The sequence below is a fragment of the Sminthopsis crassicaudata genome, chromosome 2 (genome assembly GCF_048593235.1).
Source record: "Sminthopsis crassicaudata isolate SCR6 chromosome 2, ASM4859323v1, whole genome shotgun sequence".
NCBI classification, from domain to species: domain Eukaryota; kingdom Metazoa; phylum Chordata; class Mammalia; order Dasyuromorphia; family Dasyuridae; genus Sminthopsis; species Sminthopsis crassicaudata.
In genome coordinates this window covers 500,241,665-500,265,907 of record NC_133618.1, presented here as the reverse complement: position 1 = coordinate 500,265,907, position 24,243 = coordinate 500,241,665, and the positions used below count along the sequence as shown (strand labels likewise).

Below are 24,243 nucleotides of genomic sequence, written 5' to 3'. Positions count from 1 at the left end.
TTGGGAGGTTTTGCCACGCCCCTTTTAGAACAGACGGGACGCCTATCACACATCCGACGTTACAGGTTTCCACCCAAAACCCAACCAAAAAACAAACAGCCTCCAAAGTCTAGACTAGAGCTTGTCAGGAGATAAAATGCCGCAGCAGCCAGACCCTTCCCTCCCACGGGGAAAACTCGGAGAGGTCCGGAAGGAGGCGCCTCCAGTTCTCAGGCTGCTCTCTTTCCGCCTGCCCCGCGCCCGTGGAGGGGGAGGCCTTGGGAGATACCTGTATCTTAGAAGGAATGCAGGGATGCTCTGTCCCAGTTCTAGCCCCGGGTCTCAGAGAAATTCTATTCCGCCGCGCTGCCCTGTACCTCCTGCCCTCCAGGGGGCGCGGGACATAGGGAGCGCCCCTTTCTAGTACTCTTCCGCCACTTCCGTTCTTTTCCTCGCGACAGCTATCGTCACTTCCGGTGCCGGGTTCTTCTACAGCTTCGGACGCGGGATCGATGAGGGTGAGCGGGGCCTGGCCGCTAGAGTTGTGGGGACAGCCGGGGCGGCGCAGGGCTGAAGGGAGGCGGGCCGGTTGCCTGGGCCGGAGTCTCGGGAGGGAGGACGGCGGAAGGCAGGGCTGGACTCCGAGCCGAATGGGCCGGGTCAGAAACACGGCTCCGGCGCCTTCCCGCGCGGGTTCTGGGCTGACAGGACCGCCGGCATCTCCTTTAGACGCGATCCCACAGGCCCGACGTCCAGGCCGTGGCCAGCCTCCCTGAGAGGTGGTCACCCAGCCCTGACTGGCCACTCTCGCGGACGGAGAGCTCATTACTTAGTCTGGAGGCGCACTCTGCACAGGAAGTCCTTGACATCCGGTCCATTTCTTATCTGTAACTTCCACCCTTGCGCCCCGCTCTCCTCAGTGAAAAGCCAAACCCTATACCCCGCCCTTAAAGTCCACTTCCCTGCCTCTTCCTCCAGGAAGCCCCCCTCCCCTCGTAATAATTACTAACCTGTAGGAATTTAAAGATTTTTAAAGAGGGTCTTGCGCTTCATTATATTGTGCCCATTTTGTAGCTGAGGAAACTGAGGCCTAGAGAAGTAAAAAGGCTTTGCCTAGGTCACGACTGTCAGATAGGGAGTAACTCACCTATCACTGATGGAAGTCTCACATCCAAGCCCGTGGATCGGAAGACCTTGCTCCGGCGCGGCTGTTTTCTAGCTGTGCAGTCTCACAGACAGTTCACTTCCTTTCCAAGATTACAGGGAAAGTGTTTCACAACCTTTAAAATACAACGGCATGAATTACTTCCAGTACTAATACCCCCACCCTCAACCCAAGCACTTTGCCATGTGTCTTTAATTTATACTACATGGTAAGCTTTGCCATTTATTTACCTGATACTGAAGCAGATAGTATCCCCTCTGCTGTCAAGTACGTGCTTAGAAACTGTCATTAAATTGAATTGAACGCAGCCTCCTTAGAACTTGGGGATCTCAATTCCATACAACTTATGTATATGCTTTATGTTAATTTAACATTTCTGATGCATGCGTAGAGTCCCACAGTGGGAAGAAAGACAGGTGAGGTGACATAGTCCTTGCTGTCACGGAGCTCAGAGTTTGATAAAGGTATCAAAAACGTATTAATATATGTAGAAACCATAGAGGAGAACTTTGATGCAGGAAGCATAACAACAGTAGAGAATCACTAAGTATGACTTAAGGTATCAGAGGAAAGATAATGTATTTACGTGAAAGACCTGTTGCACATGGGAGCTCTAGAAGTCAAACCTGAGAACCAATGGAGTTTAAGTTATGGGAGGCCACTTCCAGCATAATATAAGGAAAACTTGCCAATGGTCAAGAACTGTCCATAAATGTGCAGGGCTGTCTCAGCAAATCACTGAGGAATATCAAAATGAGATTACATAACTACTTTTTGGGAATTTCCATTCGTTAATGGGTTGGATTCGATAATCTTTGAAGTCCCATTCAACTCTGAGAAGATCTGACTGTATTAATCTAGCAAACACTTATTATTTGCTGTGTGACTGAAGAGACAGATGAATTAAGCATCATCTCTGTTCTCAGGGACCTTATAGCAGTAGCTCTTTTTTAAAATTCTTTTTATTCTTTGATGAAATATTTCTCAATTATGAATAAAAAAAAATTTAACTTTTTTTTTTTTAAACAAATTTTGATGTCCAATTCCTTCTTCCCTCTTTGAGAAGGCAGTTTGATATCAGTTATACAGGTGAAATCATGCATGCAAAAATAGTTCCATTACTAGCTATTTTGCAAAAGAAAATATAAAATAAGGGTTTTTTTTTAAAGTATGTTTCAGTTTAGGATTCAGAGTTCATCAGTTCTCTGGAGGTGCACAGCATTTTTCATCATGGATCCTTTGGAATTTTCTTGTTATCATCATCTTGATCAGAGTAGCAGTACTAATGTTGTAGTAGCCCCTGACAACTTGTCTTGCTGTTAACCCCTTCCCTGAACATATCTATAAAATGTCAATGGTGATACAAATATGTAGAACACTTAAAAACTTCTTAGACGCCAAAGGATGGAGTATTTTCATTTGGGTGTGTTTAAGAAGCATTCTAATGGTAGTGGAAATTACTTTCTGGGCTAGAACTTGAGACATGGCTCTGTCATTCTGTTCTGCCAAGTAAGAGCTGTATGAGCTCCTTCTCTGGGTCTTAGTTTCTTTAGCAGTAGATATTGGACTATTTGGTTTTCTGGTTTTTGTCATGCACATCTCATTTTTTGAAGTGAGGTAGAAGTGATGAAAGCCTCCACTGAGGGAATGAACCCAGATCAATCTCTTGATTTCAGAGGAAACCAGCCCTTAACTCTTGCAATTGATGCAAGAGTCTCCTTTGGAAACTGACCAAGCTACCACAATGCCCTTTCTACATGGCTTCCGGAGGATCATTTTTGAGTACCAGCCTTTGGTAGATACAATTTTGGGATCTCTGGGGATACAAGATCCTGACAGACAAGACAGTCTGGAGAGGTAATTAAATTTCTTTCCTGTATGGTTTGTCTAAATCGGTGAAGGCTGTCTAATGGTTATGGCAAAGTGTCCATTCTGACAATGGGCTCTGTAACTGGAAACTGGGAATCAGAAGTTAGGATAATGCATTGCTCTGAATTTTAAATGACTTTGTGGTTTTAGAGAAACATATATTCTTGCCTCACTTCTTCCCTGTATTCTCCATTTGTAATAGAGATGAATGGAAATGCTGCCTTTGTATCAAGTACTTCACATTCAAGTATGTTTCTAAAGTTGTGTGATCTGGCCATCAAATCTTTTTAAATTGCATCAGGGGAGCAAACTTTTACAGAATACTGTGGTAAATTCATTTGGAAGAGGAAGAGTCACTCCTCTAATATGACTGTGGCAACGTACATTTTCACATATTAGGTTTATTGAAGCATGACTATTGTATTGTTTCAAACAAAATGTTAAGGTTGTGTTCCTTTAACCACTAGTGTTGTCTCAGCATTTAGAGTTTTAGCTTTTGGGAGTGCATAAATCCCTCTGGCAAAGTCTCCATATCTTTGAAAAAGTCATTTTTATCTAAAAAATATCTGTGTTAGGGAAAAAAAAACCTATATATTGTTATAAGAAGGAGGTGGGGTTAGATGATCTCAAAAGATCCTTTCCAGCTCTTACACTCCATAATTTAGATTTGTGTTTTAATCTGACAGCCATATAAAGGGAGTCTGTTGAGGAAGCAATGTATAAAATTAGGACAGTAATAATTCTTGAATTATTGGGAGCAATGACTAAAGAAGATAAGAGTTCTTGGTACTTGTAGTATATTTTTAAATTTAATATCCCAGACTCCTTGATATTGATGACCAAACAACTAAACCAGTTCCAAGTGTACAGTGAAAACATCCTATTAGACAGTAACCAGAGGAAGCAACTAGAGAAGTTAGTGACAGGAACCTAGGACTTTGCAAATCACTAGTATTCAACACTATAGTGCATGAGGTCTCATTCAGCAGATAAATAGCATTGTATAAAAAAATTATCAGAGAAAATTTTCTTTCAGAGCTGAGTTAATGCTCAAATGGGCAATTTTAATATTATTGAAGTTTTATTTTGTTATTTATTAGTATATTATTGATAATTTATTCAAGTATTTAGTAATATTGAAATGAATTTTTTTTTTTTTTTTAACATAAAACAGATCATCAAGAAGGTACTCTTCATTCAAATCAGATGTCTTATGTTTCCCTTCTAACTATCTGGTTTCTTTCCTATGTCTCAGCCCAACTTATCTGGCTGATGATGGAAGTCGGGTCCTTGTTCTTAATGAGCTGTTGGAGAGGGAGGCACATTCCCCCTTTTACCAGGAAGGTGTGAGCTATTCCTTGCTGAAGATGGCAGAGCTTGGGCTAACACATGCGGCTGACACCCTGTTGCAGAATGGAGCCAACCTCAACTTTGAAGGTCAGTTATTTTAGTGATGTTCCATCTAAAATGGTTGTCATCTAAAATGACAGCCCTGGTAAGGGCTGAGCAGGCAGCTTAAGAGTGCAATGATACCTTGGTGGAAAGAGCAGACTTTTTTCTGGTCCTTTGATTCCTCAGGTGTCACTTAAATTTTTATTGTTTAATCTCTGAGAACAGCCACATTTACTTTCAACTTGTGGGCAAATGCCTAATGAGGGGGAGAAGATGACTTGGCTGAGTGCCTCCTCCTCTTTTTGCCTTTTAAATGGTTCTCTTGCCACCTCTATTCTAGTTGAAACCCCGTTCTTGCTTCAGCTCCTCCTGTGATTGATTTAGTAGCCTTTCCCCAAGTCCCCAGTTATGTCGCCTCTCCCATTAACGTTAATGAAAATGCGCCTGCTGGCACTGAGCCCAGGGCTAAGGGAAGATAATTTCTTGCTGCTTTTCTCTGAGCTGTCTTGCAGTTTATTTGTTAATACCGTGTGGAGAGGAGAGCAGATAAGCTGCTTTGGGCATAAATCATGGCACGAAGGCGTTAGTTTCCTGTCGTGTAAATGGCCACAGAACCAGACTGCTCCATGCAAAGGAGAATGTGGTCCTTGGATTACATGGGGTAGGTAGGGCCTGGGACTTGGGCAGTCATGGGTAATGTATAGCTGGACAAGGCATTTTAACACAGTTGTGTCATTGGCGATTTGTAGCTGCTTTAATTACAGATAGTGGGTTTGAGTAGAGCATGCTATGCTTGTCCTCAGGACTGGTGGGTTAGTATTGCTAGTTTAGAACTTCTGGTTTGTGAAAGCTTTGCAGGGGAAGATTTGGCTTGAATTTGAACTACTAAGTGGGAGGGGAAAAGTTTACAAAAGGAAAGCTCCTACCTAATTACTATAGGACTGATGGAAAGAAGTCTATAGAATCTCAAATTTGTTGTCGTTCCATCTTACATCTTTTGTCCTTGCTGTGGCTGGCAATCGATTTATAGAACCTATTACTATGAGGCCAAAGCCAGGCTCTGGAGCCAGATGTCATAGAATAGTGTGTGTATGTTGCTTTGGACATTGAATCTCATAGCCTCTTTGTCTTTAGATCCTGTCACTTACTACACTGCTCTACACATTGCTGTCCTCCGCAACCAACCTGACATGGTAGAGCTGTTGGTGCATCATGGGGCTGACATTAACAGGAGAGATCGGGTATGCTGGTTCAGGGATAAAGGGTGAAAAAGCTTGGTAGTTTGCAACTACCTTTACAAATTATAGCCAGACTATGCTAAGCATGGCATTTCTTCAAAGTTTTTTTTCACATCCCATCACCAGGAACATCACCTAGATTCTTTATAGTCCTAACTCCATGCCCCTCCCAAATTCCCTTGCCCCATCCCAGAGATCATTAGTGGGTTTTGGCTAACCACCCCACTTCTGTTCTTGCTCAGATCCATGAGAGCAGTCCCCTGGACTTAGCCAGTGAGGAACCTGAGCGACTACCCTGCTTGCAACGACTCCTGGACCTTGGGGCTGATGTTAATGCAGCTGACAAGCATGGTTAGTAGCTCTTGTAGAATTCATGACTATGAATATAAATCTGTCCCTCTTTAACCCCTTCTCCTCCCCCTCCCCCCCCAAAAAAGTGGGTGGTGGTTTATTGATAAAGCACAGGCCCACGGTTCTATTCTGGTAGCCTTCTCCTAATTTAGCCCTAAGATACTTAGCATCCATTTTCTTCTCATTGTCCAGTAATTCTTCAAAAGAACTCCTAACATTCAAAGCTTTATCTTCCCATAGCTGGCAAAACATACTAAAAAGGAAGTGGCTGTACTTAATTAGTTCCCCAAGTCTCTTCCAGCCCTTCATTGAGCTTTAGACACCCAGAGCTGGATTCAGGGCTGTACCTTGAGCTTTGCCTATCTTTTGTGGGCTACCAGACTAGCCCAAGGTTTAGAGAACACCTTAGGCTGCTGGTTTTAAAAAATATTTTTATAACTGAATTTCAGTATAATGGGTTTTTCTTTGTAATCCTAATGTATTAATACATTTTAAAACATTCTGAGAAGGGGTCTTAAAGAAACCAGATTAAGACTCCATGACCTAAGCTCAAAAAATACCTTTCTTGAAATATGTCTTTGTTTTGTAAAATCATTAATTCTTTCAGTGTATTCCCTTAAGCCAAGCACTAGAAAGGATCTGGGAGAGCAGCAGCTCTAAATGTGTGGGGTATTTTCATTAGTAGCTCTTCTTGCATATAAAACTGCCTCTAGTTAACCAGTCTCCTTTACATGCCAAATATATTTACTGTGGTGTTGTTCTACAGGAAAAACAGCTTTGCTTCATGCACTAGCCAGTAGTGATGGGGTCCAAATCCATAACACTGAGAACATCAGACTCTTATTGGAAGGAGGTGAGTGATTGGGGCTAGGTATTATGGATGCCCACTTTCTAACCTTACTGGTTTCTTCAGATGGATTCACAATTTGACCATTCTGATTTAAGGTTTATATCTGCTATGACTATCTGGATATATTAATCTTTTAAAATTTATATACTTGTCCTATTAGCAGCATGATCCTTTTATATTCCAGGAGCAAATGTAAAGGCTACTACCAAAGATGGTGACACGGTTTTTACATGCATTATCTTCCTACTTGGTGAAACAGTAGGAGGTGACAAAGAAGAGGCCCGAATGATTAACCGGTTCTGCTTTCGTGTTACTCAGTTGCTCCTTGCCCATGGAGCAGACCCTAGTGAATGCCCATCCCACGAATCTCTCACCAATATCTGCCTCAAGAACTTTAAGCTGCACTTTCCACTCCTGCGCTTCCTTCTGGAATCTGGAGTCTCCTACAATTGCTCCCTCCATGGCCCATCTTGCTGGTCTGGCTTCCATATTATATTTGAGAGACTTTGTTCCCATCCAGGCTGCCCTGAAGATGACAGCCACTCTGAACTTCTACAGAAAGCGGAGACGGTCTTGGAGCTCATGGTAGCTAGTTCCCAGAGAATCCAGCTGCCTAGCAATTTTGAGGTCAACCCTGCTGGCTGTTTAGCAGAAAAGATCAAAGCCCTTTTCGCTTCCTTAAAGCAATTAGAGTACTGCCCCCCACCCCTTAAACATCTGTGCCGTGTGTACATCCGCCAACAGCTCCGACCTTGGCCTGTGGATGTCAAGGTCAAAGCCCTACCTCTTCCTGACAGGCTAAAGTGGTATCTTCTCATTGAGCTCAATGGGTCTAATGATGATGATGTCTGATATGGCCTAGGCAAGCCCCTTCATCATTCATTCGTCTCCCCCCAAGTCTTGTCCTTCCTCTCCCCCCTCTCCTGGATCTCTTGAGATTTCCCAGGTTGAAAGGCACAATGGTTGGTAAAGCTTTAATGTGAGAGTTTTGACCTTTGTGCACCGAGTCTAAGTCCCTGGGTTCGGGGTAGCCCCTTTCCTCAATTTTTTTCCCATCTAAAAAAAGAGGTTTGGGAAAGACCTAGATTCTTGCTGGGTGCTAAGAAAGATAGGTGGGTATTCCCTAGGGTTTCTGACTGGGGTGTTTTTGACAATAGAAGCTTCACTCATTTCTAATATAAGATGTATTATTAAAAGGTTGCTTTGCCCTATGGGGTGAAGGATCCCAACTCTTGCCTGAAGGGAATAGGCTAGGAAGAGTTTTGATATTCTAAATTTTCATCTATTTTTAAGTGGGAGTTTATTTGCTGTGCAACAGTTTGTCTACTGAAGCTCACCTCTAGATATTAGAGGGAACAAAAAAAATCTGCCTTTGATGGTGCAAGGACTACTGCTCTGTGAAACTGTTAGGTTTTTAGCAAGCATTTGGTCTTCTGGGAGCTATAGGGAATTTACATTCTTCTGGGCTGGAGAAACCACTTAGTAAAGAAAGTTATTCCCTTTAATTTAAGGGATTTTAAAAAAATAACCAGTTTCAGTAGCTGAAGGCTCAGAAATTGGTTTTGTTTCAGAGTGGGATATGTGGGAAGGGGCAAAAAGGAAGTCAGACATGCAAATCTGCCATTTTTCATCACAGGTTCTCTTAGCTGTTACTTGGCAGCTCCTGCCAAAGTGCCTTTTGGGTGGCAGGGGGAAAAAGCTACTGAAAACTTATATAAATCTACTTACTCTCCTATGAGTGAAAGATAAACTCAGACCTTTGTAACAGCACTACAGATCTATGAGACTGGGATGTTAGGTCACAATGGATTGCGTGTAAATAGGGCTGGTTTGAGCTACCTCACCTTATTAGGAGGCTGTAGGTAGTCTGTACAAAGAGCCTAACATTATTAACATGTTGATAACATCTGGAAACCCCAGTGTAAGTTATGGTCAAAGTGCCAAAACCTTCGAAGCTCTCTTATTTCAACTGGAAAATAAACTGCTATGTATACTACTTGTGTTTAAAAGCAATTACAAATATATTCAAGTATGTGGCCTTTTATCAAAGTCAGTTTTGTCAGAGTGCTTCATTTAGTTTTAAGTCCAGACTGTGAAATGTCACTGCCAAAACCCATAGTTATTGTCTCCCCCTATAAAAACCTCACCACAAAACTTTTTAAAGACATGCTGGCCATTTGAAAATGTATAACACTATACTATAACTGCACTGATGTTTGGAGTAAGCTAAAGCAATTAAATGAGATCTTTTGTAAAATTAAACACTGACAAAGCTTTTTTCTTAACAAGATTTAGAGTCACACTTTCTATCTTCCACTGTTAAGAACAGCAAAAGTTTTGCCAGGATACATAGTAGCCAGTGGAAAAAAGTATTGGGCCATACATAAGGTGAGGCTTCTGAGGACATGAATAGCCTAGGGCTAGATATCAGCAAGAAAAAGTGTTCTGCTCATGAGGAATAACAAACAGCATTTTCATTTTGCTTTATACTGAGCTTTTAACACTGAATTTACCTTTATTTCTGACTGAAAATGACACTGCTAACAGCTTGCCACAGAAGAACCACATTCGAAAGCAAAAGCAAGGCACCATTTCTTTGCTCCAATCTGAGAGCAACTGTAGGGGTTTTAACCCTTTTCCTAATTGTTACATTCATTAAGGAGAGGGAGACAAGTACACAAAATGCTTTAGTGAAACATCCAAGAATCTCACAACACAGAATAGCCTGAAATCCCAAATCCCCTTACCAAAGTGAGGCTTAGACAAACCAGGGTTGTGAAAGGAAAACAAAGCCTTAATTTACTCTTAACAGGACAAGGACAATTTGCTTCCCAATTAAGTAACAATGGATTCTTTTTTAATGTTCATAGATACAAAGTCAAAGGTGATTTTACTTCCTGTTAAGGAAGCCAGACCTTTGGTTTAAACAAAAAAAAGTCATCTGGTAGGATCAGTGTTTTTCCCAGACCTATCATGTATAACTGTGTGCCAAGAAAAAAAATAAGTCCCCAAATAGGCATACAGGAAAAAAAAAATTGGGGGGGGGAGGAGAAGGGGGAAAGTTAGGAGATATGATTCAGGCCTACTCTTCCTATTTTGCACACACACACAAAAATTGGCTGGCACTTTCTGCTTTGGAAGCCCTGCAACTCACCTTCTATCTTGTCCAGCAGAACTTTCCCTTCTGTGTCTGGCTTTTCTTTTAAATATAGAATCTATACAGAGTAAATTGACAGCAAACATACAGGTGTATTTGGCAGCCTCTACGGGGCTGTTTCTATACTCCTGAACCATAACACAACACTGCTGGATCCAACAGGTGTCAGTTGGGTCCAATTCCCCCCTCCCCCAACCCCACACTGGTCCCTTCTTATGTCTCTCATGCCAAACTGTCTCATCTCATGGCAAAACTGTAGACTTGATAAATCTCATCTGGGAAGTTCTCCTGCCTCTCTTCAGCCAGGAGGTTAAGACCTGCATGGCGGACAATCCTGCGTACCACCTCCTGGTCTCGGCACACACTGCTATCCACATCATCCATGATCACCCCTTCCTGAGCCATATTATCCTTGATGACAATGATGCCATTGGGCCGCAAACCTGCCTTGCACCTTCGTAGGAATTCAGCAAGGTGCTGATCAGTCAGATGACCTGGAGAAGACAGACAGGAATGAGAATGGAGAAAGCTACTGTACAGCTCTCTACAGAGTCCTAGCTCATTAGCGGACTTCCATTCTTAAGGGCAATCTATGTGTGATCACCAAGAAGAGAGATGAGAGGAGAGGTTTAGGGATGTGAATAACAACAGAACCAAAATTATTCACTTCATCATTGGGGATACTATAATTTCCTGTGGAGATGGGGATAAGCTCATTCTTCCTTTTGGAGCTTGAGTTTAGTTGGGGAATTACTTCTGTTACTGTTAGGGGATAATGGCCTGCCATTAAGATAGATTATGCTATAATAGGAAAAGGGGCACTATTAATGTCAAGACCATTCTCAAAACTAGCATAGCAATCATCTGATTATGTAGCAGAGCAACCAAGATGAGTATATAGACTTCCTATTTTGAGTTAAATGACATGTTAAATAAATTGGAGGTAAGAGGTATAAAGGATTGTCAATGTTGTGTTTAAAAGCCATAGAATAGCCCAAAAGAAATGAAAAAAAAAAAACAAAACAAAAAAAAAAACTGTCTGTCTCAGGATTGGAGTTTAGATCTTTAAAAATTCTCTTTTGGTTAGTCTACCTAATATAGGGTACATCATTTTACTATTAAAACTATTACCTGCCAAAATCTGTTTTTGATCATTAAAAAAAAAAAAAAGTTACAGGTTAAAATACTCCCCCTAAATGAACTATATTAGGTTAAATAATCAAGTGATTATCCATTGAAGGGAATTTTCAAGAGATCTCCTCTGGGACAGAAGTATTGCTAGATGATGAAACCAGTATTTCCAGTACTGTACTGGGATACCACAGAATAAACAGAAAAGGAGATCAAAGAATATCTTACAAACTAGCAGGAATATAGCTGCCTTGATGGCATTTCCTCCCCAACCCCATCACAAGGTGAAAGAAACCAAAGTTAAAGATGGTATTCCTTACCTATAACCCACTGGATCCAAATGACATCATAGGAATTTGGTTCTGGGCTGAAGTCCTGTAGGCCACAACAGAAATAGTTCCTCACCCTCCTCCCTTCCTCACCCAGGTAAGTTTTGGCCTTAATCAGAAAATCCTCTGTAACATCAACCATATCCACTACTTTGAACAGTGGCAAGAGCAGCCTTTTGGTGATTCGACCAATGCCAGCTCCACAGTCCAAAGCACAGTTAGTCCCTGTTCTATTTGGACCTTCCTGAAAAAAAAAAAAAAGAAGGGGGACATGATCAGCAAGAAAGGGCAACAAGACCTCAAGGATCCTTTCAAAACAGGGGCATGATTTTGCTAAGATAGGTATGAAGAACAGAACTAAAATAATAAGCTATCAAGTCCAACATTTGGCTGATGGTTAGAGGTGCCTGTGTCATCTGTTTATTCATACTTCTACCAATGCCTTGTGTTAACCTGAGCACATATATTCCTTTTCTTGGTGCTTCACTTTGTAAAATGAGACATGTTTCTCAGGCTATTATAAAGATTAGTATATTAACATCTGTAAAAAGTTTTCAACATGGAAAGTATTTCATCTGAGTCATTATATAGAAGTGGGTTTCTATGTGAAGTTTATGTTGAATAGATCAAAGCTTCTTAAACTGTGGGTCATGACCCCACAATGCATAACTGAATATGGGGGTTGCAAGATATTTGGCAATAGTAAAAGATTTTTGAATGGAACGACCAAAAAAATTTCAAAATCATCACTTAATGAATCAAAAATATTTGACATTGCTTGCCTGTGTTGTATCATATGACTTCATTATAGCCTTGACTCTGAACACATATGTACATTTTATACTGAATATGCATGAATGCAGCCAGAAACACCTCTACTCAGATTTGAGATGGAGTCCTGTAAAAATTTAAGCAGGACTGGAATAGATAATGGATATTATACATAAGAATCTATGTGCTAAGTTAGTGAATATTTCTGTGTCATAATTACGTAGAATTTTATTACAACCATTTGACCATGTTGGGGCATGGGCATTGGCAGCAGACTGCCAATAAAGTATCTCATAAAGAGGCAAATAAAAGTGTCCCATATTGGTCATCTAGGGGCATGGAGTTTACCATAACCCTACCAAAGAAAGAGATCAAACAAATTGGAAAATGGGTGGATACATGGCCCCACACATAAAGGTAGCTGTGAAGACCTCATAGTATTAAGGATGAATGTGGTTACTGTGTCATATTATGAAGTTTAAAGTCAAAAAACAAATAGAGAGTAGCTTTTCTCAGAACTGAATCTGGATATGTCATTTTAGTCCTCTTATATTGCCATGGATTTGGAAGGATCCTATGGCTTTCTTCATAATCACCAAGAGTGACAAGACAGGTGACTCTGAAGTGCTGAATGTAAAAACTGCCAGCTGGTTTGAGCAACAACCGATTATGGGCAGCTGCTTCACAATATTCCCATTCAAATCACACTATCATGACAGTCAATGCTTTCCACCCCACTCCTGCCTGTAAAATACCCCAGACCTGCCTACCCTCAAAAACCTCTGCAGGAACTTCTTGGAGCTGTTGATGTCGATGTTGGAGATATGGCCATACCCTCCAAGCATGCCATCCACTGTGGGTGGGACGTCTTTCCAGTACTTCTCTGCCTTCAAGTAGAATTGGCTCTCATCTTCCACAACCTCACTTGTCATGTTGCAACCAACTCAGGCTGTTTCCTGGACACCAACACAATAAGCTATAGATCCTCTCCTCAAGGAAAAAGAAAAAAGCAACTTAGAATTATAGTAGAGACATCACAAGATTCTCTATTCTGAAACCATGTAATTTACTCTTTAAAATGCAAGTACACACTATCCTCTGGACAATATTCCTTTGTAACAATTTCTTCTCTACTTAAAGCTACTTATAGGAGAACAGGAAGTAAGAAGAGGTGAGCATCCTAGTGAGTTTTTAGATCAGTTCTCTACTGATGAGTGTCTAGATCAGACAAAAAAAACAAAACTCCAACACTTTTTATTGGAAGAAGGAATTTAAAAAGATAACATCCTAGCAGCTAACATCAAGGGAGAAAAACAGCAATTATGGTACACATGAAGGCAAATTCAACTCAATCATAGCTCATAGAAAGTTTTAAATATTCATGCCCTGGCTTCAAGAGGTAGAAAAGGAAACAGAAGACTCATATTCAGTGTTTCTCTTTTCATACATACAGGTGATGACATCAATTACAGACCAAAAGGGATTTTAGGATTATAAATCTGTGTAATTGAAAAGAATCTCAGAGCTCTTATCTAAATTCATTTTTCAGATGAGAAAATCAAGACCCAGGGAAGTTAAATGGCCAAAATCTCAGAGAAAATCCTCTGACTCCAGAGAATCTTCCATGGCAACATACTTAACTGCCTCTTATTCTTCTAGAGCTCAATAACCTACTTCACTCAACTTTAAAACACATGCAAAACACTTTTGTTTAATCTCATAAAAGACACACTGAACTAAGGAACCCCAGACACCCATTTGACCACAATCATATATTAAATATGGTACACTATTCTAAATGCCTTAAAAACTCTTAAACAATGTAAACCAGGGAATTTTTCATTAAAAAGGATTTGACTGAATACAATCAAATTTGGGCACAAATTTAAGATTTTCAAAATATTTTTTTGAGGGTTAAAAAACTCCAAAAAAGGAGCTGAAAGCTCTTTACTGGTCAATAATAATTTTCTTAAAAACTTTTTTTTTTTGTTACTAATAGTACTAGTATATTTTGACCACAATCATATATTAAATATGGTACACTATTCTAAATGCCTTAAAGACTCTTAAACAATGTAAACCAGGGAATTTCTCATTAAAAAGGATTTGACTGAACACAATCAAATTTGGGCACAAATTTAAGATTTTCAAAATAGTTTTTTGAGGGTTAAAAAACTCCAAAAAAGGAGCTGAAAGCTCTTTACTGGTCAATAATAATTTTTTTTAAAACTTTTTTTTTTTTTGTTACTAATAGTACTAGTATATCATGTTCTACTGGCTGTGCTTGGTTCTGCCGAAACTGAAGGCCTCAGGCTCAGTGGACATTATTCAGAGAAGCACATCTTTTAGGAGCAGGCAGATTTCTTCCTCAGTGATCTCATCAGTTCTCACTGATCCAATAATTTTTATGCAGTTGGCAAAAAAATTATGTAAATCCAGCCCCATCTCTCTTCTAATTAAGCTCTAATTACAACTATCTCTTGTACAATTCTACCTGAATGTCTCATAAACAACCTCAAACTCAACAAATCCAAAACTGAACTTTTTTTCTTATTTTGCTACTCTTAATGAACAAGCATTTTATTAAATATCTACAATATAAGAGGTATTATGCTGTGCTAAGGGACACAAATACAAAAAAGTGAGTCAAAACTTGTGTTTATGTTCCAATATGGAGATAAACATGTTGACAGATTATGTAAATATAAAACATATACTAGCTGGAGGTACTAGCTACTAAGCGAATTAAGACTTCCTGAAGCCGAATTGTACTTGAGATGGGAGCTGAAGGGAGGTAGGGATACCAAGAATCTGAAGTGTGAACAGGAAGAACATTCTTGGCATGGGTAAAAACCTGCACAAGGCATGGAAGTTAAGAGATAAAATTTACTATTTACAAAGAACAGAAAGAAAGCCAGTTTGTCTAGAGCACAGAATGTGCAGAGATAAATTAATCTGGAATGGAAGGTTGGTGCTGGATTTTGAATTTTAATTCCAAAAGAAGTTTTAAAATTGTACCCTAAAGGTAATAGGAAGGAAGCCACTGGAAGGAATTTTGTGAAATCTATTAGAAACACTGGATACAAGATTACTTAAGTTATTGTAAAAGTCTAGGTGAAATGTGAAAAGGATGAGACATAAGAAAAGTTGAAGAGGTTGGGAATTGACTGGATGGAGAGAAGGGGTGATATGAGTGGGAAATCAAAGCAGAGATCACTTATCATACTTTAAGTAGTCTGCAACCTCAGAGTTGTCTTCAACTATTCACTCTGAGATCAACCTGATCAATCAACTGCCACTTTAACAGATTCACTTGTTACTTCTTTTAGATCTACTGTTTCCCAACTGGACTATTGGTAAGTGGTCTCCCTGCTTCTAGTGTCTCCCCTCTTCAATTCAACTGTCAAAAACCATCTTCCTAAAGCTCAAGTCTGACCATATCAATCCCATTTGCCAATCTTGAGGAGTAGCTCCTTACTGACTTTAGGTTAAAATACAAACTACTCAGATAAGCATCTAAGCACTTCAGTCTAGGTTCAAGCTGTTTCCTCTTATTTTAGCCAAACTAGCCTATTAACTAATTTTTGAACTCCACATTCAACTTCTCACTTCAGAGTTATTGCAGTTTTACAAGGCTGGAATATTATTCTCTCCATTTCCTAGAATCTTTAGCTTCTCTTAAAGGGGCTACATAGGAAAGCTTTTCCAGATCCCCCTAGTTACAAATGTGCCATAAGTCCTCTAATTTTAGATACCTGTGCCCATGTTAAGAGCTTTAATCTTGTTTTTGTATCCTCAAAGTTGCTGTAGGTCTTAAACATAAAACTAACTGGATGCTTGAATTTTACTGAAACTTTAGTTTCCTACTCTTGTTACGGAAACAACTTCAATTCTTCCTTCCACAATGAAATATAGTCCTACTTTTATCAGTTCTATTTTTTGAGTAAAAGGTAAGTTTATTTAGAAGAGGTCACAGACAAAAATGAAGAGACATAATAATCTCCTTTTTTTTTTGGGGGGGGAGCCTGAGGCAGTCGGGGTTATCACACATCTAGGAAGTATTAAGTGTCTAAGACCAGATTTAAACTCAGGTCCTCCTGACTTTGGGGGCATCTTGTGGCCCCATGAAGAGATATAATAAAAGACACCAGGAATGGTAAATATGAAACAGAGCTGGGAGAGCATAGAAAGATTTTTTTTGGAATGGACAAGTTCCCTAGTGTAACCTGCCATTTACTGGGAGAAAGGAACACCCCATGAGGTTAGAGCATGTCCTAGCTGGCAGGCTAAATTCTAAAAGGAATTTATTTAGCACCTTAAAAGAAAAGTAAGGTCTGAGAGAAGACATACATCATGTGACATGGGAGAGGGGTAAGGGGAAAGATACCATAAGACAGAGTATCCTGGAGGGCAAACCCAAAGGAGGGCAGCAGCAAAGCCATGTCTCAGCCCTTTTATTGCTATTCTCTTTTTCAAGGTGACTTCATTTAGGCCCAGAGATTCATTGATGACATTCCAATGCTTTATCTCTAAGTAGCACTCCAACTCAATATACCCTAAACCCACGTTATTATTTCCCCCCCAACTCCTTCTGATTTCCTTATGTTTGTCACCAAAGCTCAAAACCCCAGAAGAATCTTTGATTCTTCCCTCACCTCATCTGCTTCCAAGTAACCATCTGCCTATCTAAATCTCACCCCACCATATCTCATATATATTAATTTGTTACTCCTTTTGTCTTTCAGTGTTTCACAAGTATGTTTATTTTTCCAAAAAATGGTTTTTTTCCCAATTACATGTAAAGACAATTTTAATATTCATTTCAAAATCAAATTTTACCTTTCCCTGCCTCTCCTAAGACAGTAAACAATACGATAGAGGTTACATGTATGCAATACATAAAACACATTTCCCTTAGTCATGTTATAAAGAAACACAACAAAAGAAAAAAAGTCATGAAAAAAAGTGAAAAAGAATGTTTCGATTTGCATTCAGACTCCATCACTTCTTTCTTTGGATGTGGACAGCATTTTCCATCATATGTCTTTTGGAATTGTCCTGGATCATTGTTTTACTGAGAAGAGCCAAGTCTATCATAGCTACTTATCACATAATATAATTTTTAAAAATCAAATTGCAATCAGCACAGGATCAAAAATTGTTTATCCCAGACTTGAGCTTCCTGCTCCTAGGAAACTCAAAAGTAAGGACGGGTGTTGTAGTCAAAGTGAAGTAGACAAAGTGAAGTAGACAAAGGACAAGGATCCAGAACTGGTTTCTTTCTTCACAAAGGATATAAACTTATAAAATGACTTGAAAACAAGTACAGAAAAGTAGTGTTAAGTATTTTGTTTTTGTACTGCATGTCAAATTGCATTGGTCAACTAGGTGAAGAATATGAAGTAGGCTGTAAATGCTATCCCTGAGATTAAGTGTTACAATTGGATTTGAATCAATTATGTAGAATGCAGAATATAGAACCACAACATATCTGTTTCTCAACACATTATACCAGTGTTGAGGGGAGAGGAAGGGCAATGGAATAATTAAGTTCTAACTCAAATTCCAGTTGTCAAGCAGGAAGGGGGAGGAAAAAAATGCTCAGACTAACAATCGAGGGTATAAAACTGGAAGAGAGGCCGTTATGTGACTGTCCTGAGTAACAGACTGTGCTGGATCTTAGATATAAATATATCCATCTGTAATCCTATGTCAGTGTCCCTCCCACTCACAAGCATATCCTCAAAAAGGCAAAGAGGCATTCTGTTCAGAATAGCTAAAAGAATATTAGACCTTTTGCAAAGTCCTAATATATATGATGGGGGAGCTAAGAAAATAGTAACCAGACAATATCCAAAATAATGTTACCTCATTCCCTAAAGAGTTTCCATTCACCAGCAGCTAACAATGGCCCAGTTGACATTTTACCTAATTAGCATCTGAGGGGCTACTTCACTTGGTTGAGGTTTGAAAGATAAAGAAGCATTCTGCTGGAGAGCACTAGGTTAAGAACCAGTCTCCTTGAGGTAGTATAGAGTACACTGTGCTTTAAAAAACAAAACAAAACAAAACCTGATTACAAGAACATCCTCCTTAAAGTTTAAAGATCAGTTAAATACAGGTTCATAGATTTAGAGCTAAGAAGGGACATTCTATTTGCTGATTATTTCCAATTTATCTTGAATATAGTTGGATTGAACTAAGTTGTTCTCTCCATTAGATTACAAGTTTCTTGAGGGTGGGAAGTGTTTTGCCTTTCTTTGCATTCTCAGTGCTTAGCACAATGCATTGCCCAAAAGCCATTTTATATAGACAAAGAACATTACCTACTGGAGTCACAGGGTGAATTAGCAAAATGATGAAAATAGTATGTACAGAGGAGAGGAAAGGAGATTCCATTTAGAGAAAACCTGAGTTCAAATCTTATTTCTGATCCATGGGCAGATCCCAAGATCCAGTGAGATCTTTAAGGGCCTTGCCTAAGATCTTATGAGTGGCAAGGAAAAAAAGATGGGATTCAAACCCAGGTCTTCTGACTTCAAATCCAATGCTCTTCCCTCTATATTTCTTATGCAAAATAAGGACAGTATCTGCACAGGGTTATCTAAAGGATAGAATTTTTATGAACATTAAAATGCTACCTTAATATCAATACTCAGAATGGGCCCTACATCCCTAGCTCATTCTCTTTTCACCAATGCACAAGCTGTAAATGCCTTTGAAATGACCCCTGCATTAGGCCAGAACAGTAAAGCCAGGTTTGTCTTTAGGGTATAAAGATGAAACAAATCCAAAAGAGCTGCTATACCCCACCTTTGGACAAAAATCACTGTTTATTAGCGGTAGCAACACTCAGGCAAATCCCATTTCTTTGTCGGGAAGTAGCAGCCGGGGAGTCACAACGATCTCTTGGGGTTACTTTATGTAACCGCTTCTCCAAGGCACTAAGAGGATCCTAGGTAATGCCTTCTTATTCCTCCCCTAATTGCAACCCAGAGAAAAATGCTTCTTCACATCCCCAGGCCTGCAAACTCTCAGCAGCAAGCGCCTCGGGCCCAGTACGGCTCCCACCCTAGGAGGTGGGACAAGGCTGAAAGACAATTTGTACCTTTAGGGATGGAAGGGCCAAGAAAACTTCCCGTCACTGCCTGATCCCACGTAGCGGAGAAGAGGCCGGAGCCCGAAGGTGCTAATGCTAAAGGGAGAGAGGCAGGGACTGGGGGAGAAGTTTAAGAGAAGGGAGTTTCTGCGGCATGCACAGCTCGTGGGGCACTGGGCCCAGGTGGTTCGCAAAGAAGCTGGGTCACATAGACGCCCGTTCCCCGGAGGAGGGCAGGGGGCTGGCACGAGGGTCAAGGTCACGTGGTCAGGCGGGGGTTCGCGCGCTGGGGGGAGGGGTTAGCGAAGCTGAGGCCGTTGGGAGGAAAAATTTTCCCCACCACCCCCCTCACCTGTCGCCGTCCTCACAAGGGTTTCCCCCACGCTACTCACCCTCGGGACAGAGGGCAGTGAGTCACCTAGAACCGGGTGTATGTGTGGGGGGGGTGACAAAGGCAGCAGCAGCCCAGGAAACCTCAGCCTCAACACCGAGACTCCAGTTTGGCGACGGTGGGGAGCCAGCGTGCGTTCCCTTTGTCCTATCTACGTCACTTCCTTCCGCGGAGAACGAGGGAGCGTGAATGATGGCGTTGGCTCCGCCCTCTTGCTGGTCGGGGAGCGTTCCGTGGCACCACCTACTAGATTGACCCCGCCTTCCAACGAAACTCGCGTGTGCTTGAGCTGGCAGGGGACCTTCCTACTTACTGTGTGCGGGAAGTTGGGACGGTTTTTGCCACGTCTAAGGCTCTGGGGAAGGAGGAAGGGTCGAAAAAAGCAATCCGTAGTGGGTTGGCCAAATGCACTAATGATTGCAACTTGAGTGCACAAAACGGGTGCGCATTCTTGGAAAAGCACCTCCTGATCTTGTGCAACGTACAAACGGCCGCAGCCCGTGCGGTGTCTGTGCAGGTGTGATAACCGAACGGTGAAATGTGGAGAGCATTCAGTGTCGCCCTAAATGCGCTACCTAGAGTGTGCAGTATCTTTTTTTAAATTAAAGGCAGCTGCAAAGCCTCAGAGGTCCAGTATCAGAGCAAACGCGGTCACCAAGCAGTTACAGTAGTTGATCCGGAGTAATTAGCCATCTTTGAGCAGGTGCAGTACCTGAGAGGGTGCAACACCAGGTAGGGACACAGGGGGGCAGCACGAGCCCAGGTCCTTGAGAGCCCAGGTTTAGAAGTGGCCTGTGCTCTGAACGGTTGACAAGGTCTCCCAGAAATGGTGAGGAGGGACAGTGAGTGACCCTAGCTGGCTAGACATTCGGCCTGGCTCCCAACGAGTCAGGACTGGTTCAGAGCACTGGGCCCTGTCAGGTTAATGAAAAGCAGATTGGGTGAAATGTCCTACTGTCCATAGAAACTGAGGAGCTGGAAGGGGGATAAGGAGGGGCAGGAAGGCCATAGAAATAAAGGAGTCCTCATCTTGTAATGCTGCTGACGGGTGGGGAAGGAAGGGGACAGGTGCCCCTCTGGAGCTTTGATCCGTGCTGAACGTAGTTTGTCATGGGATCGTAAAAAGAGTGGGTTCGGTACGACTTTTGGTTTGAATGATTAAGCACGGGGCAACTTTGAATCCCACAGAAAGGGACCCGAGACAAGAACTGCAGCAGAGACCTAGTGGGGGCTTTATCAGAGCTGCTCAGTTTTTAGAAATAATCAAGTCTCTGTGGGAGAGACGGGATCCTTTGCCTTTTAACTTCTTCTTCCTATCTATCCTATTCCCTAAACACATCATCTTCTTGTTTACTTTCCACCTCCCCTCGCCAGCTTTCTAATCCCTGCCTCCTCTTTCCTCTCACAGTCAACAACTTGCATTTTTTTAATCCCTCACAGTGTGCCAGGCAACAGAACCTGTCCCAAACCTCCTGCTCCTGCCACGTGCTCCCTAATAACCCGTCTTTATTCCAGTTTCTATCACTCTTGCCTCCTCTCTTTGAACGCCCTCTACCCCACCACTTAAGTCTCCCCATCCTAGTAACCTTCCAAACTCCTAATACTGTCTTCTCTTTCTCTGGCACCAACAAGTCCCATGGATCTTGAGGGAGGGGCAGTTGTAAGGGCTATCCGAGCCTTTTGTCTCATCCTGGGTTGGGCTGCCATGGCCCGAAGGAAAAGATTTTGTCTCTTTTCCATAAACAATGTGCAAAGGGCATCCTGAATCCCCAGTCTCTCCTCTCCTTCCAGGCACAACTCTGATAATCCATTCTAGCACTGACTGGCTCCTTTCTGCCGCTCGGGGTTCCCTATCTCCTTTGCTTTGGGGCAGCAAAATAACCGGAGACTTCATCCTCACCAATTCCTGGGCCACCAGATGCTTAACCCTGTGGTTGTCTCTCCGGTCCCTGGGTAGCCCTCTCTGCTGGTGTTAACTGGTTTACATGGACAGACAAGGGAGATAGCTGCCTGGGGCCTAATGGAGGACCCAAGTGACACTAATCAGAATTAATTTTAAGGCTCCAAATTGTCGTCCATTCCCGTTTCTGAAGGCATTATAGATGATCCAACTTCCTCATCTGTAAAATTTGAAGTGAGGGTAAGATTTTAATGAATAAGTATAAAGAGTTGGGATGGGGAAGATGCATCCCAGACAGTGTGAAAAGTTACAGAGTAGTGATTATTGGCTTGGTTTGGTTGAAAAATAGGGTGCATATTAGGAAGTAAGTGGAGTTGGGCTAAGGAGGGATTGGCATTAGACTTTGAAGATTGTCCCAAATACAGTGAAGGAAGTTTTCTGAATAGGGGAGTGCTACAAATCACCACAGTAATGGTGATCCTGCTAAACCTGGCTGTGTGCGATGGCTATCAGGGAGAAGAGAACCCTCCCTGAAGAGAACATAATCTAGTAAAAGTCTAAGAACAGGATAACTGATACGGAAGGCTGGTACAAATGAAGACTAATAATAAATATAAATCTGCTCTCAGCCATCACCATCACAACTCTACCATTTACTAACTGGTGACCTCAGACAAGGCGATTAACCCTCTGATCTTCAGTTTTCTCATTTATAAAAATGAATGAGTTAAACTAAAAGGAATATAATGTCTCTTCTGGCTCTAATCTATGATCTAATAAACTGCTACCATTCTATTAATAGCCCCCTACCCTGCAGACCTGTGTTAATGCTGCCACCTTGTGGTTTAGGGCTAGATTGCATACACTAGGGGAAAGTACCCTCACCCTATAATCATTCATTTTAGTAAGGGAATCTGACCTAATGCTGACCATCCTGGGGTCATGAATGAGGTCACTAAGCACTGAATACCACTCTTGGGTGCATCAGTATACGTCCCCATGTGTTTGAGGGCACCAATTCAGCGGGCCCCTTATCTCCCCTAATCCCCAGCAACCTTGTAGTCTTGGGAACAAAAGTTAGGGAATGAGACGTTGGAAAGCTCAGGATCACCGTGATTGGGCAAGAAGGAAACATCTAATGACTTGTATTCAGTATTGATCTAGGGTAATGTGAAATATGGATGCTGAATCATTGGAGAATTATGGGAAGTTCCACTGGCTCTATCCTCTCATACCTGGGAAATTTCCTAGCCCAGTCCATTTCTATTTATAATGCATTAGTAATTGACTTTCCTGTGAGCACATGGTTTATAGTAAAGTAAAACTACAAAAAACAAAAAAACCCAAGTGCATTGCTTGCCCCAATCATCACCCACTCTCCTCTTTCCTGTCTACTTCTTGTTTGGGATGTCTGGGGGCCAGTCCTGCACACCTGCTGCTGCTAAAGAGGGAAAGGAGGAGATGCCAGGGTACCCTGCCAGCCCTAGGACTGGACCTTGGACTTTAGATAGGACAACCCGGATATGTCATGGTAAGACAGATGGATCCCTCTTTCTGTCAGCTTCATGAAGACTGTGTCCAATCCTCTGCATCTCCTCTGGACTTGGTGTTCTGCCCCTGGGTGGACTGCTATCACAGTTCTAGGCCTGATGCTGCAAGCAGAGGTTCAGGTCATGGCTGCCTCCCTCAAACTGGTCTCCATTCTCCATGGCTGATACTAGTCACATCAGACAGAAGTGTAGGTCACAGGACCTGAACCTCAAGCCTGCATTTGCCCACATAGTGATCAAGCCCACTCCCTTTGCAATGTCTTTGGAAGAGATAAGGTTTGGAATGAGCTCTCTAAAGTCTCAAGGGAAGAAGGAAGGAAAGAAAGAAAAAATAGAAAAAGGGCGAAGGAGGCAAGACTGGCTTATTCCCAGAGCCCACAAATCTATCACACCTTTCAGTATTGTCTGAGTGCCTTCCTATTTCTGTTCTTGTTCTCTGAAGCCTCTGTGAGGGGGAAGGAAGAAGCAAACATGAGGCTCTAAGTGAAGGAGAAAAATGTTAACATCAAACTATTAGACTATTAGTGTAGGGGTAGGCAGGAGTGGTCTGATAGCCACGCCACTCTGCACCAGAAGCCAGAGCAAAGGAGAGATTAACAGCAAGGGCACTCTGTCATGGGTACCAGATACAGGGGCCAGTGACCACCGTGCACTGCAGTTGTTACCCCTGCTACTCTTCCATCTCCAGGATGTTTCTGAGCTCTCTTTGCCAGATGAGAATATTCTTTATGGTTAAATCTTCTAGGGGAGACTCCCTAGCCAGTCCTAGTGCCATAGAAGCCTTCATGGAAATAAGCTCTGTTCCAGCTTTCTCTTAAGTTGTCCTGACAGAGTTGTTGCCACCCACCTACCTTTGTTCTCCTAACTTCTGGACCATGTCTCATATCCCTTCTCTCCTTATTTCTTTTCATCAGAAGCCCATGCTGATGGAATAGGATCAATAGGATTATCAGTATGCGCAGTCCCCCAGGGACCTATTCCAATTGTCTTAGTTGACTTCCCAGAAAACATCATAGCCTGGCTCCTATTCTCCTTCTTTACCATGTCCCTCCTATCATCCTGTAAGTAAGA

General features: G+C 41.7%; 2 protein-coding genes across 16 annotated transcripts; one reads left to right on the top strand and one right to left on the bottom strand.

The window, feature by feature from the left end:
* The first annotated feature begins 358 nt into the window (after positions 1 to 358).
* Positions 359 to 9,106, top strand: ASB6 (ankyrin repeat and SOCS box containing 6). Its single transcript, XM_074293815.1, has 7 exons — positions 359 to 497; positions 2,821 to 3,001; positions 4,269 to 4,450; positions 5,540 to 5,646; positions 5,886 to 5,994; positions 6,761 to 6,847; positions 7,029 to 9,106. The coding sequence occupies exons 2-7, from the start codon at positions 2,850 to 2,852 to the stop codon at positions 7,694 to 7,696; spliced, it is 1,305 nt and encodes a 434-aa protein (XP_074149916.1). The 5' UTR covers positions 359 to 497; positions 2,821 to 2,849; the 3' UTR covers positions 7,697 to 9,106.
* A 215-nt stretch (positions 9,107 to 9,321) lies between these two features.
* On the bottom strand, positions 9,322 to 19,899 carry NTMT1 (N-terminal Xaa-Pro-Lys N-methyltransferase 1). Of its 15 annotated transcripts, none has more exons than XM_074293818.1 (6): positions 19,724 to 19,886; positions 19,341 to 19,427; positions 18,101 to 18,278; positions 13,003 to 13,222; positions 11,453 to 11,705; positions 9,322 to 10,495 (listed from the first exon to the last, which is right to left on the bottom strand). In XM_074293818.1, the coding sequence occupies exons 4-6, from the start codon at positions 13,162 to 13,164 to the stop codon at positions 10,239 to 10,241; spliced, it is 672 nt and encodes a 223-aa protein (XP_074149919.1). In that variant the 5' UTR covers positions 13,165 to 13,222; positions 18,101 to 18,278; positions 19,341 to 19,427; positions 19,724 to 19,886; the 3' UTR covers positions 9,322 to 10,238. The 15 variants fall into 15 exon arrangements, with proteins under 15 accessions (XP_074149919.1, XP_074149927.1, XP_074149922.1 ...); XM_074293826.1 differs by having other exon boundaries at positions 13,003 to 13,219; positions 19,724 to 19,870; XM_074293821.1 differs by lacking the exon at positions 18,101 to 18,278 and having other exon boundaries at positions 19,724 to 19,899.
* Between the last annotated feature and the right edge of the window lie 4,344 nt (positions 19,900 to 24,243).

What these genes read in the sequence shown, in the direction of transcription:
- NTMT1 (XM_074293821.1), bottom strand. Translation starts at nt 13,164, where the DNA reads ATGACAAGTGAGGTTGTGGAAGATGAGAGCCAATTCTACTTGAAGGCA. An exon ending in TCCTGCAGAGGTTTTTGAGG is followed by an intron (nt 11,706 to 13,002) that starts GTAGGCAGGTCT and finishes TTTTTTTTTCAG; the next exon opens with GAAGGTCCAAATAGAACAGG. An exon ending in TTGGATCCAGTGGGTTATAG is followed by an intron (nt 10,496 to 11,452) that starts GTAAGGAATACC and finishes TGTCTTCTCCAG; the next exon opens with GTCATCTGACTGATCAGCAC.
- ASB6 (XM_074293815.1), top strand. Translation starts at nt 2,850, where the DNA reads ATGCAAGAGTCTCCTTTGGAAACTGACCAAGCTACCACAATGCCCTTT. An exon ending in AGACAAGACAGTCTGGAGAG is followed by an intron (nt 3,002 to 4,268) that starts GTAATTAAATTT and finishes CCTATGTCTCAG; the next exon opens with CCCAACTTATCTGGCTGATG. An exon ending in TAATGCAGCTGACAAGCATG is followed by an intron (nt 5,995 to 6,760) that starts GTTAGTAGCTCT and finishes GTTGTTCTACAG; the next exon opens with GAAAAACAGCTTTGCTTCAT.